Raw genomic sequence first — 12,337 nt, 5'->3', positions numbered from 1 at the left:
CAACCTCAGATCGTAACCCTGACTGTTTCAGACTCCTATAAAGTGTCCATCACAAACAGATGTAAGACAATGTCAGGTACCATAAAACTTACACGTGAATTGTTTCTTTGCTGGCCCTCTGCCTGGCTGTCTTCATATCTAATACCTGGATGTGTTTGTGTGTGTGTGTGTGTGTGTGTGTGTGTGTGTGTGGTGTATGTTTTAATTATTCTGTCTTCCTGTGCTAGTCGGTTCACGGATTTCTGAAGCTCAGTGTTGGAAATTATATAAAGAAACAGAAAAGGGGCTACAGAAATGGCTCAGTGGTTAAGAGCACCCAGTGCTTTCCAGTGGACCAAAGTCTGATCCCGAGCACCAACAGCCTACAACCATCTGCAACTCCTATTCCCCGGGATCTAACAGCTTCTTCTGGCTTCCTCATGTTCTAGACACACACATAGTACACAAACGTGTGCAGGTAAATAACTCATACACACAAAATAAAATAACATAAATTTAAGAAAAGAAAAAAATGGGAATCAAAATGCAAGACATAAAACTCTAAGGTCCTGAATCATTTCACTATTTAATACCTGATTTAGGAAAGAAAGATTTCAAATGAGGTGTGGCTTATTTAAATCACTTGCAAGCTATATCATTCTTCCTCTAAAAAATTACAAGCACAGCCATGATTAAAGTCACATTCTGGTCTACACAGAAGAACACTCATTGGATAAGAAACTAATGAATCATTTCCAAAATTAACATCCTAAAGAACATTGATCATGGAATGAATTCAAGACCAGCAATAAATTCAGGTTCGTTGAGTAGAACAAAATTAAGCTGATTTATTTTCTATGCAAATGTCAGAGACTATATTAATGGGCTTTACAAATCTTCATTTGATACAATACATATATATGTATCAAATGCTATGATGAGATATATATATCTCATATATATATGAGATTTGTTTAACATGGGAGCTACTTTTTTCTACTGCTTCACAATAACATCTAGAAATGGCGTCCTTTGAATGGCTGGGGAAACACTGTGTTAACATACATATTGATGAGAGTTTCAAAAGCAAATGCCTGCACAAGTTGGCAGAACATGACCAGAAAATTCCCCGGCACCCATTTCCTGACTTGGCACTCAAAGATTTGCAAATCTGTATAACTATACCACTGCAAAACCAAATTCCATTTGGATTCAATAAGTTTCATTTTTATAAAAGAGCAAAACTGCTGAATTATCCAATATTCACAGCAATTAAACATTCACTTTGCAAATGAAATTTACTCCCACCTGCTCCCAAAGTGTTATCACTGAATAACTAGAATTAATATTATAGAGATAATGATAATGATGCCAAAGAATGTATCAGAATCAAATGTTCTGTCATGAAGAAAGAGCTGAAATTTTGATCAATACTAATTTAATTTTGGTCTTGAGTCTCCTGAGGACGCACAATAATTTGATGAATAGTTAATTGAGAGACATCTTTATCAACTTTCTTTTTTACAATTAACTTTAGCCTACATAATGTAGGTTTATGTGCAAATCTTTACACATGGATAAATTTTAAAGATATTTGCCAACTCTTTCGCACACTGCCTGTGTATTTTTCTGAATTAAACTGAAAGGAGAATGCCTGTGTTGTATTGAAAGGCGACCCTTCCAAGAGAATCAGGGACTTTGCGAAAGAGCTGTCATTGTGGTCTGTCAGCTGTTGGCCTCACATTCACACAGAACGGAGTGTCACTTCATTACACTAGATAAAGTAGTTAGAAGGCTATTGTCTTAGTCACTGTTCTACTGCTGTGAAGAGACACTGTGAGCAAGACAATTCTTATAACAGTGTTTAATTGGGGGCTTGGGGTTCCAGAGGGAAACACAGAGTACATGACCATCACAGTAGGAAGCAGGCAGGAATGATGCTGGAACAACAGCTTGAGATCTTTACATCCTCATCTACAGGCAGCAGAAAGAGAGCTAGGGCGAGGGCAAGGGCGAGCCAGGCAGGAGCTTTTAAAACCTCAAAGCCCACCCCTAGTGACACAATCACTCCAACAAAATCACTACTGCTCCAACAAGGCCATACCTCCTAATTCTTTCCAACAGTTCGGCTCCCTGTGACCAAACATTCAAATATATATGAAGCTGTGGGGGCCATTCTTACTCAAACCACCACATAGATACTTATTAATTACAAGCCTCACTCATAGTTTTGAATGATGCCATGATCAGTTCCTTTAATGGCACCAGTAACGTCACTTTAATGCTAAATGAAAAAATGATAGCTACAAACCTAACAGACACGTTCTCAAATACGTGGAACTCTTTCAAAGATTTATCTGAAATAGGAGTAGCTGACTCCAGGCTGTACTTTTTTAATGCTTCTGTAATGCATTTACAATGACGAAAAATCAAAGATTTTAAGATCCTTACTCAAGCTTAATAGAGTAAATCGAAGTGCGGCGTCCAAAACCCAAATTTACGGTAACTTTCTAAGAGTTTCTTCTGGGTACAGAAGGAACCCGCTAAAAATGCTGTCATCCTCGGGGCCAACATACAGTCCGTTCCAGTCCTTTGACACCTCCAGCCACACTTGGTCCCCTGCACTCAGTTTCAGAATGAGGAGGAGGGAGGCCTGGTCTACGTGCTGACCGTAGAGCGTCTCTCTGGATTTGAACTGCTTCTGGTTACGTGCCACGAGGCTGATGCGAGCAGGCCGCCCCCGCACAGTGACATGATAAGAAAAAATATAGGTCCCGGGAACGCTGCAGTTAAATTTCCCAGTGATAGGGCTGTAGTCCCCTTGGTCATTGGAGAGAATCTTGTCAAATTTGATGGGAACATTGGGGGGAGGGAAAGGCTTGGACAAAAGGGCACTGAAAGCCGACTGTGGGACTTGAGTGGCCTCGCCTTTGGAACCCTTGACACCCCGGGAGCCTTTTTTCCCAGTAGGCCCTCGAATGCCTTTGCTCCCAAGCTCACCCTTTGGCCCAGCAGGTCCGATGAAACCAGCAGGGCCAATCTCTCCTTTTTCTCCTTTCAGGCCGGGATTGCCCGGGGGTCCCTGTGGACCATCTGAGCCCACTTTGCCTTCAGCCCCGACATCGCCTCTGCTACCTTTCTCCCCCTCCACCCCGGCCTCGCCTTTCTGACCCTTTTCTCCCTTTTCCCCAGAATCTCCACGGTAGCCTTTCTCCCCGACACCCCCCTTCTCACCCTTGGCCCCAGGCTCTCCAAGGAAGCCATGCGCACCAGAGGCCCCAGGGTCCCCTTTCTCTCCTTTGGTGCCATTCCCACACAGGTCCCCCTTGGAGCCTTTTTGTCCTTTCGTTCCTGACAGGCCAATGTTTCCTTTATCTCCCTTGGGACCGAGTCCCCCTGAAATGGAAAAAAATAAAATAATGCTTAAGAATCAAATAAGCTATGACAGAATGCTATTACCATAGAGCTAAAATACTAAAATAATAGCAATTAATGGGACCTATAAACCTGGTTCTTGCCTGGCAAAGCCTGTTTCTAGGAGTCATTAAATGCAGTGAGCCATAATTACCACGTCATGTTCCCACAAGGGGAATAACTAAGGCTTCCAAGAAACAATAATGTCTCATCTTTTAAAATAACACGGAATTGTTTTCTGCCTAGCTTTTGCATTTGGAGCAACCCAAGTAACCACTTCAATCTCTGTTTTACCCTTGGACACCCAAAGGCTCACAGGCACAGAAGCAGAAATGCAGAAACTCCTTTTTCTGATGATAGCTCAAGAAAAGGGGAACACAGACATAGTTGCCCGATGTTTCAGCTCCTGGACTCCAGTGAGCACACTGAGTTATTAAAACAACGAGAATCTGAGGATAAGCCTCGTAAATTCCCGCTTTGTTTGTTTGTTTGTTTGTCTGTTTTTGACATGGCTTCTCTGTGTTTCCTTGGCTGTCCTAGACTCACTTTGCAGAGCAGGCTGGCCTCAAATTCACAGAGATCCTCCTGCCTCTGCCTCCCAGAGTGCTAGAATTACAGGTGTGCTCTGCCGTGGCCCTCTGCTTTTACAGGCAGGAAGAGAGAAGGGGCTTCCTGTACTGGGGTCGTTCCTCAGCTGATTGACCTTTACCTTGTTCTCCTGGCTTTCCTGGGTATCCGGGAATGCCAGCCACTCCTTGGTCCCCTCGTTCTCCCTTTAGTCCTAAAATAGAACAAGAATTAGTTTCGACAGGACTGTGTCCTTTGGGGTCGTGCTAACATGTGGATCAGATGTGCTGTGCCACCTTCTGGGGTTTCTTCATAAAAACTGCTTGAATGTAAAACAGTATGGGGAAAGAATGTGTTGAAGGACGTTAGGAGTACTGGACTCTAGTTAATAGTAAGCCACTTAAGGGGGATTAGGCTCCGATCCCCTCAAGCAGAACTGCTCTTTTTCATGGCCATCACACGATTCTTCAAACTCCTTGTGACATTCCTAATACCCTGCAAATATTGTGTGTGTGTGTGTGCTGGTGTTTTGCCTGTTGCAAATTCTGAATAACAGACAAAATGTCTTCTTTGTCTGTCGCCCACCATAGAAGTTTAAACAGAGAGAGATTGCACAATACTCTTCCATCAGCTAAAACTGCTCAGAAAACCAATCCAGGAGTGAAAACTATATCCTTAACAGACATGGTCAAAACACACCATTTTCATGATATTTCGAATAACTTCTCTATACTCTTACAAAGCTATGAAAAACATTTTTTATAATACAATACTTAGGCATTCAGATATTTGCCATATAACAGCCCATTCTAGTTTCTAAGGAGCTGGCTTCTCTAGTATTGCACCACATAAAACCAAATGTGGAAATTTAACCCATAGGATACCAAGAAAATATCTGGATTTATTCTGACAGATTCGTATGTTTAATGCAAGCGACAGACCTAGCCTCTTCCCCTCCTTTTCAGGAATGAACACCAGCCACCTGCATCCAGCATTACTGGTGTTGTGATTGCTGCTGCTGCTGCTCTTGCTGCTGCTGCTGCTGCTTTGACCCAGTTTCACTGTATAGCCCTGGCTGCCCTGGAGTTCACTATGTCGACCCAGCTGGCTTTGAACTCAGAGAGATCTACTCGCCTCTGCCTCCCAAGTATTGGGATTAAAGGTGTGTATCACCATGCTCAGCATTACTGGCATTCTTAAACCTATTTAAGGAGATAATTTACCTGCATTGGAATTATTCCGTCAGATGGTGACTGGCTAGCATGAAGCCATTCAAGCTGGTTTCTGATTTTTTTTTTTTAACTTTCAGTCTTAACTAGGAGTCCACACTAAGTCTGGAAGTAAAAGAAAACCGGAGTTGCCACTTTGCAGAGACTGCCTGAACGAAATCCTGCTTTGATCATTCATCAAAGTATCTTCTTAAGATCTGTATCTTACGGTGGCTCCCTGGACCTTCTTCTACTTCCAGAAGAGTAGCTTCCAAAACGTGTGAATAGTCAGGGAGGTTCATCACTCATTCTTATTTCACAGGTTCCCCGCTAATATAATGCAGCCACAAAAGGATTAAATGCTTCCAAGAATGAAAATCTCCTGACAAGTGTGAAGTAGCCTTCTCTTACCTTAGCATATTTTTCGAGTAATTACTTCACTGACTGTTCTAGCAGGAACGATAGTCAGTCCCTGAGCCGTGTGGAGAGGAATGTATAGATGATGTTAAGCTTTCTGACATGTGACACTTACACACTAAGCCTGATGGATAGGTGGTATTTCTACAGGGTACCAGTATTCACCGAGGAATTCCCAAATATCTCACTTATTCTGTAACTTTATACTAGTTTAATGTACCTGAAGAGCCAGGCATTTCTGAGATGGAAAGCCTTCTATGCTGATGCATTCATAGACTTTCAGACTTCTTAGGCAGGAAGAGATAATGAAAGAGCTCATACCTATGCATCTTCTTTGATAAACAACTTATAAATAAATGAAAGTCCATTTCTGTCAGACTATGTAAAACCATTGCTACATTTTAATTATTTCTTTTTTGAGGTAAAATTTGGTTTATTCATCTACCCATCATTGATACTGCCTCTGATTTCAGAGTGAGCCAAGGACAATATCAAAGTCTCCTTAACAGGCAGCTTTCTATCTAAGCTGAATATTTCACTGGATTGCCTAGTCTAGTGCTATTTAGTGTTAAATGAATTGTATCATCAGAAAAAAAACCACACTTAACTCATTGTGTATATCTCAATTAAAGAGGCCTAGCGTGCAAAGTCTCACTGGTCAGTACTAGAGGCAAAAAAAAAAAAAAAAGAAGGCATGAGAGATCTCACTGGAAAGAAAGGACCCTTCCCCAGAGGCTGTGCTTTGTGACTTCTAGTCTCTGGGTCATATTGGTGGCTGGTAGCTATTTGTTTAAGAGTTTCTCTCTGGGCATTTTTTTCTTATGGTTCGTTTGTTGGTTGGCTGGCTGGCTGGCTGGCTGGTTGGTTGGTTGGTTTTGACTTGTTCTTTGTTTTGGTTTGGGGGATCATATTGAGAGAAAGATCTCTCACGAGGTTGGACAAATAGGGAGGTAGCGGTGTCTAGGAGGAGTTGGAGGAGGAAAAAATATAAGTCAAAACATATTGTCTGAATAAATTTTAAAAATAGAATAACTAAAAAAATAGTCTTTTCCTCTATTTACCCACCCCCTGCTTGTTTGTGTGTACGTATAAATGTCATGTGTGTGCAACATTATCATATAATTTAAAGTTTTTTAGTTACCCATGTGTAAAGTTAACATTTTATGCCAGATTTATACATGAGATGCTTTATCGAGTGCTTGTACTTTAAAAGCCTATTTCCAATAATTGAGCATTTGTTCTTCTTTAAAATGATGCAGAGTCTCGCTGAGTTTGATCAAAAATGAAAAGGTTACCTACCTTTCTCTCCTTTCTGGCCTTTGGGGCCTTGGGGTCCAGTGGTTCCTGGGAGCCCTGGGTTGCCAATGTCACCAGTATCTCCTTTAGGACCTGGGAATGAAGTTTAAGAATCATCATACTAGAAAAACTATGTTTTGAAATTCATTAATTCAAGGGGGAAAAAAGTTATTTTATTGAAACCAGAAACTGTCAACATTCTAATGATAAAATCTGGTGAGAATAAGCCATTACAGAATTGTAAGGGCAATACTTTGTCTGATTTGCAATTTTGTACTACCTGAAGAGATAAATTGAGCCCATTAGTCCTTGTCACTATATTCATGGCAGTGATCAAATGATTCAGGGAAGCAGCACTACATCAAATGGCAAAAACAAAATGATTATCTGACACTTAACCTCATACAGACCATGCTTTTAAATTGGAAGTAAAAACATAATACCAAATACTTTGAGATACCCATTCATCCACTTACTCATTGATTAGGAACTATGTATGTGGTTTCCTGTACACCAAAGTGTCTTACTAGATGCTAGAAATACCATCAATGGGCCAAGAGCCCTTACCCCACCCCAGACAGGAATAAGAATCTGTGCAGGGTAAACATTAAACAGATAAGCACAAAGAGAAACAGAAATTGTCCCACTATAGTTGATATAAAGTAAAATAGGAAAGTTCCATTAAATGTTATGATTAAAAACAAAATGGGACCAGAAGAGAATTCTCTGAGAAAATAGCATAAAGCAAAGACTCAATGAAGGAATCAGAATTTCCTGGAGTATCTTTTTTTTTCCCCTGGAGTGCTGTTTTTAAACAACTGAGAAAAAAATTGTACTGTGCATAAGAGGTAGTGACCAAGAATGGGAGCTGGCATCACTGGACAGCATATCAGCTGCTGCTTAGTCACTGTGAAGAGACAACATGACCAAGACAACCCTCATGAAAGAAAGTATTTAACCTGGGACTCACAGTCACAGAGGGTAGTAAGCTACATGACTGTCTTAATGGGAAGCCAACAAGCATGGCACTGAAGCAACAGCTGAGAGCCTTACATTCTGATCTGCAGGCAGCAGGCAGAGAGAAAGAGACAGACTGGACCTGGTTTGGGCTTCTTAAACCTCAAAGCCCACCCCCAGTAACACGCCTCCTCCAACGCAGCTACACTTGCCAACCCTTCCTATAGCGTACACCAACTGGAAACTAAGTGCAAACACGGGCACCATTGAAGGCCTTTCTCCGTCAAACCACCACAGACAGGCATATTCATCCAGCACACCACTTCACCTAGAACTCACCCAATTCTGAATTAGTTATTCTTCCTGCAAGTTCAGTCCTATATGCAGAGTAAAAATTGCTTTCTACTTGGAATAATTCAAGGCTAATCTCTTCAAAAGTATACCATATAGATAACTATACTCAATGATATTAAAAATCTTTCTTTCAGTTATAATTAAGGCTAATGGGGTAGAGTGAAATAGAAATTTTTAAAATACAAAAAAAAACTAAATGAAAAATCATATTCTGTAGAATTCCTCTTGGAAAGAAAACTATACATCTTAAAAAGAAAACCTTTAGTAAATCACTTGCAGTAGAGGTTAGGGTTGAAGGCAGGCACCTCCATTTGAAGAAGAATTGCAAGGAAAGAAATAGAGACAGGCTAAGCCGAGGAAGATAGAGTACACAAGAAAGCCAATCACAGTTTGCTGTGCAGTGTCTCCTGCAAAAGTATGGTTCTAGAGTTGAGGGCAACAGCAAAGCACATCCCTGAGTTGGCACAGGAGCACCCTGCAACTGCACACGGGGTCCAAAGGAAGATTGGCTGATCCACAAGGACCAAATATATCTGGGCACAGGGTCTTTTCCGAGACTGACATTCAACCAAGGACCATGTATGGATATAACCTAGAACCTCCACTCAGATATAGCCTGTGGTAGCTCAGTAACCAATTGGTTTCCCAAAGTGAGGGGAACAGGACTATTTCTAACAGGAACTCAATGACTGGCTCTTTGGTCTCCCCACCCCCGAAGGGAGGAGCAGTCCTGTTAGGCCACAGAGGAGGGCTTTGCAGCCAGTCCTGAAGATACCTGATAAAACAGGATCAGATGAATGGGGAGGAGGTCCCCCGTATCAGTGGACTTGGAAAGGGGCACAGTGGAGATGAGGAAGGGAGGGAGGGACTGGGAGGGAATGAGGGATCGGGACACGGCTGGGATACAGAGTTAATAAAATGTAACTGATAAAAAAAATAATAATAATAAAAAGAAAAGAAAACAAACAAAAAAAAGATTGGCTGAGTTCCCATCTACATGTATTCCTGTTTGAACCTCAGAAATTAGGATGCTCTCATGTCAGGACCAGAGAATTCACAAAATGGAACCACCCTCCTTCCATATTGATTGAGTGATAAAAATAATTTCTGGAGTATTCATTCCATTTCAGGCATCACACCATTCATATTGATTGAAGCCCATTTCCCAATGCTTAAACTGAGACTTAAGAAAGTAATGAAACCTTTTTAGGAAAGATTTGTGGTAGATTCAAACTTCGGAGCTTGAGCCCAGCCTGATAATTTGGGTCTGTAATTGCTAGTACTTGAAAAGCTGAAATAGGAGTTAGTCAAATTCATGATTTGCCTGGGCTACAAAGTGATTATCAGGACAACTAAGAACTCTAGCAGACAGCTAAAAATAAAAAGTGGTAAAGCAATAAGCTAGCAAGCACAAAGCCCCGTCGGTGTTCAATCCTCAGCATAAATAAAGGCATAACATTCTGAGCCAGGGAACATAACCAGTTAGACTATGACATATGAGCTATTCAGACAGGCAAGAAACTTGGCACATCTACAAAATATATGTCACAAAAATTAGAAGAGAGGCTGAAGTCCAAGAACAGTCTAGTCAAATCCGTCATCAGGTGAAACAAAAGCCCTCACGCTATGGATCTGATACTCTTTATAAATATTTTTATTCTAATTTTTATTTATTCATTTCACATCCCAGTTATAGCTCCTTTCCTCCTCTTCTCCTGAGCCCATTCTTCCTCCCTGTTTCCCCTATCCCCCATCCCCTACTCCTCAGAGAATGGAGCCCCACTTACCCACCCCACCATATCAAGTCACATCAGCACTGAACACATCCTCTTCCCCTGTGACCTGGTGAGGTAGCCCCACCAGGAGAACATTATCGAAGAGCAGGCAACAGAGTTCATATCGGAGTTGGCCCCTATTCCCCTTACTATGGAACCTATATGAAGACCAAGCTGTCCATTGGTTACATCTGTGTAGGGGGCTAGGTCTAGTCCATGCATGGTCCTTGATTGGTGCTTCAGGCTCCACAAGCCCCCCCCCAACCCCCCCTTGACCCTGGTTGGTTGGCTCTGTTAGTCTTCCTGTTCCTGTTCCCTCCATGTCCTTCTAGTCTTTCCCCCTCCCCCGCTCTTCCACAAGAGACCCACAACCAAACATCGAGTGGAGCGCAGGGAGCCTCACAATCTTCTTAGGAGGCAGTGTTGAGACCTGCTGTGTCTCCCTGGCCCGGCCAGACTTTGGGCCTTCCCTCCTTAAGCAGTTTGCCAGCTAGATAAGCCATGAAGAGTTCTCATAAATATGACTCTCATCCTCATTACATTTTCAAACCTTGGGGTCTAATCTCATTTTCTTTACCCCTTAATCCAGCTCAGCATAAACAGCCCATCTTTCAAAAACCCCTTACTACAAGATGAATCAGTCAAAAGCTCCATCGGAATGCATGATTACTGATTTCACAGGTTTCTATTCTTCAGGATAGATGCAACAAACATTACGTTAAGTTTTTTTTTCAAGGAATAATATCTTTAAAATGAACATTCTGATCTTGATTTTATCTTAAGTTGTCTATACTACAGAGCATGTAAAAGCCAGAATGCATCACAGTAAAACAGTGCATATTCATTATGTGTAAATTAACAGCCTCTGAGATTTAAAATAGAAACCACGGTGTTCGGTGGAGAAAATTGCTGGGCAATGACAGTGTTACTTCTACATTTCAATGAGGACCAAACTGAATTCTGCCCTTCACTCTCCACTCACAGCCCTTCCTAACTACAGACAACACTCAAGCTGTCCATCAGTTGCCACACTTTTTGCCACGCAATACAATTTTCATTTACCGTTTTTTTTAAAATCAGTCATTAAAAATCCCAGTGGTCAGAGCCTGAGCTGCCTAGAAAACCTCAGCCCCAGGGCTACAGTTGGGAGTCCCTGACTCAGTTCAAACCAGCATTAAGGCAACAGTAGGTTTTACCCAATCCAGTAGGCACTGGCCAGGTGCAGTTAATGAGACCAACTCTTGAAATTGGGCAGTAATTGGAGCTGAAGAAGTTCCTCAGTGGTTATCCCCAACACCCACAAGGCTGCTGGCTCCCAGTCATCAATAACTCTAGGGCCAGAGAACATGACACCTTCTGACTTTTTTGGGCACCAGGCATTCATGTGACCCACAGACATACATACAGGCAAAATACCCATTCTTGTACAGTTTTAAAAGAAAACAAATCTTTTTTTAAAGAAATACAGCTGTGGTTTGTTGAACTGCATTTTCATCCTTATTTAAGTATATATCAATAACCATGCTTCAGTTTGCATTTGTCATAGTCTTACAACTAGCCCATCACTGCTGCTTTCTCTACACCCCAACCCTTCCTCGCTGGGGGTGTTCAGTGGGGCATTTTCAAGTACCTTGTTTTCCCATCTTTCCAGGTTCTCCTTTCTGCCCAGGGACAAGTGAACAACAATGGCAGCAATTCAAAAAGAAATCAGCTGTGTCCAGAGAGAAGCTTTCAAAAGAAAAGAGATTGGCAGTGGCCGAGGCAGAGGGGCCAGTGGTAGGCTCAGCCATGGATGAGGGAGAGGAGCCGGTAGTGGGCTCCACCATGGCAGCCATTTCTGTAAGGAGAGCTTTTTCTTCATCCAGAGGGAAGCCATCGGATGGCTTTAGGCCCTTCATCATCTCTTTTGCCTCAGATTTCTTGGTAAATCTGGTGTATGGTGTGGTCTTTGCTACTGTATCCACATCAGCCATAGCCAAAATAATTAAAACAGCACAAAGGATAGAAAATATCCACATTCTTGAGGCTATAAGAAAAACAAAAAACAAAAATACACAAATTATATGTGGCCCAAATAAAAGGACTAAGAAATACTACTTATCCTTACATGAAAAAAATAAATGCATCTCTGAGGCATAAGAATAATCAGTATGCATGATTTAGAAAGACATACTTTTGGTCTCTTTTACGTGTAAGTGTATATCTGAGTCACCAAGCAGCATTTTATTTTAAGTATTTATTATAAGGAGCACTTTGCTTTCAGTTTTCCCTTCTGGTTGTTTCCTGGTGTTACATGTTCTCAAATGGTGCTCTCAATCATTCAAATTATCTTGCCAAATAGCAAATATGATCTATAATAAATGCAGCACG

At 41.6% G+C, this 12,337-nt stretch overlaps 1 protein-coding gene across 1 annotated transcript; it reads right to left on the bottom strand.

The window, feature by feature from the left end:
* Positions 1-2,476: 2,476 nt before the first annotated feature.
* On the bottom strand, positions 2,477-11,985 carry Otol1 (otolin 1). Its single transcript, XM_021648052.2, has 4 exons — positions 11,598-11,985; positions 6,885-6,974; positions 4,103-4,174; positions 2,477-3,375 (listed from the first exon to the last, which is right to left on the bottom strand). Exons 1-4 carry the CDS (start codon positions 11,983-11,985, stop codon positions 2,477-2,479), a joined length of 1,449 nt encoding a protein of 482 aa, XP_021503727.1.
* Between the last annotated feature and the right edge of the window lie 352 nt (positions 11,986-12,337).

This window comes from Meriones unguiculatus, chromosome 2 (genome assembly GCF_030254825.1).
Source record: "Meriones unguiculatus strain TT.TT164.6M chromosome 2, Bangor_MerUng_6.1, whole genome shotgun sequence".
Taxonomy (NCBI): domain Eukaryota; kingdom Metazoa; phylum Chordata; class Mammalia; order Rodentia; family Muridae; genus Meriones; species Meriones unguiculatus.
The sequence above is the reverse complement of the archived record's forward strand: the minus strand, read 5'-3'. Positions and strand labels throughout refer to the sequence as shown.

What these genes read in the sequence shown, in the direction of transcription:
- Otol1 (XM_021648052.2), bottom strand. Translation starts at nt 11,985, where the DNA reads ATGTGGATATTTTCTATCCTTTGTGCTGTTTTAATTATTTTGGCTATG. An exon ending in TGGAAAGATGGGAAAACAAG is followed by an intron (nt 6,975 to 11,597) that starts GTACTTGAAAAT and finishes CTTCATTCCCAG; the next exon opens with GTCCTAAAGGAGATACTGGT. An exon ending in AGGCCAGAAAGGAGAGAAAG is followed by an intron (nt 4,175 to 6,884) that starts GTAGGTAACCTT and finishes GTTCTATTTTAG; the next exon opens with GACTAAAGGGAGAACGAGGG.